We start from the raw sequence: 813 nt of genomic DNA, 5'->3' as shown, positions 1-813 counted from the left end.
AGCGAGCAGGGGGAAAGAAGGGAGAGGGCGGGGAGCCGTTACCTATACTGGGCCGCAGCCGCCGCCGCCGCCGCCCCGCTGTGGGTGAATCCAAAGTAGTTGCCGGTCGCCATTTTGGCATCTTCCCCCAGCCGGCTGGGCACTGCGGCGGGCACGGAGAGTCGGGTCCCATGGCGGGAGGAGAGGTGCGGTGGGGCAGAGATGCCGAGGGAGGGAAAGGGAGAGAGAGAGGCGCTGTGAGAAGCCGCCCTCGCCGGGCCGTGGCTGGGGCCGCGGCCGCGCCGCCTCCCCCTCCCGCCTCGCACTCCCTCACTCACTCGCACGCCCCGGTGGCGGCCGCCGCCTCCTCCCCGGAGCCAGCCCCAACCCCCGCGCCTCCCCGCAGCCCCGGGTCGGGGAAGGGGCCGGGCAGGGACCTCGGCGGGGTACATTATACTCACCATAGGTGAAAGAAACTACAGGGCATATGGGAATCATGGGCTCGGGCTGCTGCTGCTGAACTCTGAACTCTCACCCACTGCCTCCCTCCTCTGCCCCGCTCCTCCTCAGCGGAGAACAGACCGCCGCCTCCCGCCGCACTGCGCAGGCGCCCCCCGCGCTCGGCACCATGGGAGCTGTAGTCCCGACCGCCTTCGCGGCTCTAGCAGGCGCGTGCCGGGCCTCAGGCGAGGCGGGCCCTGGGGAAGCCGGCGGGCGAAGGCGGGCCTGGCATGGTGATAGGGAGCCGCAACATGGGCAATAGAGAGTGCGAGGAGCGCCTCGCCCTGCAGTGGGGGGATCAGGGAGAATGAGCAGAGTGACGTCTGTTAGCCT

General features: G+C 70.5%; 1 protein-coding gene across 3 annotated transcripts in view; it reads right to left on the bottom strand.

Moving 5' to 3' along the window:
• Positions 1–576, bottom strand: part of ZFR (zinc finger RNA binding protein) — an 81,474-nt gene extending 80,898 nt beyond the window's left edge. For all 3 annotated transcript variants that reach the window (XM_040630513.1, XM_040630514.1, XM_040630515.1), the window contains exons 1-2: positions 441–576; positions 43–142 (exon numbers count right to left, since the gene is read on the bottom strand). In XM_040630513.1, coding sequence (XP_040486447.1) covers positions 43–142; positions 441–477 — 137 coding nt within the window. In that variant the 5' untranslated portion in view covers positions 478–576. The remainder of the gene's footprint in view (positions 1–42; positions 143–440) is intronic.
• Positions 577–813: the final 237 nt, after the last annotated feature.

The sequence above is a fragment of the Ursus maritimus genome, unplaced genomic scaffold (genome assembly GCF_017311325.1).
Source record: "Ursus maritimus isolate PB19 unplaced genomic scaffold, ASM1731132v1 scaffold_15, whole genome shotgun sequence".
Lineage (NCBI taxonomy): Eukaryota > Metazoa > Chordata > Mammalia > Carnivora > Ursidae > Ursus > Ursus maritimus.
This window is presented reverse-complemented; position numbering and strand designations above follow the sequence as displayed.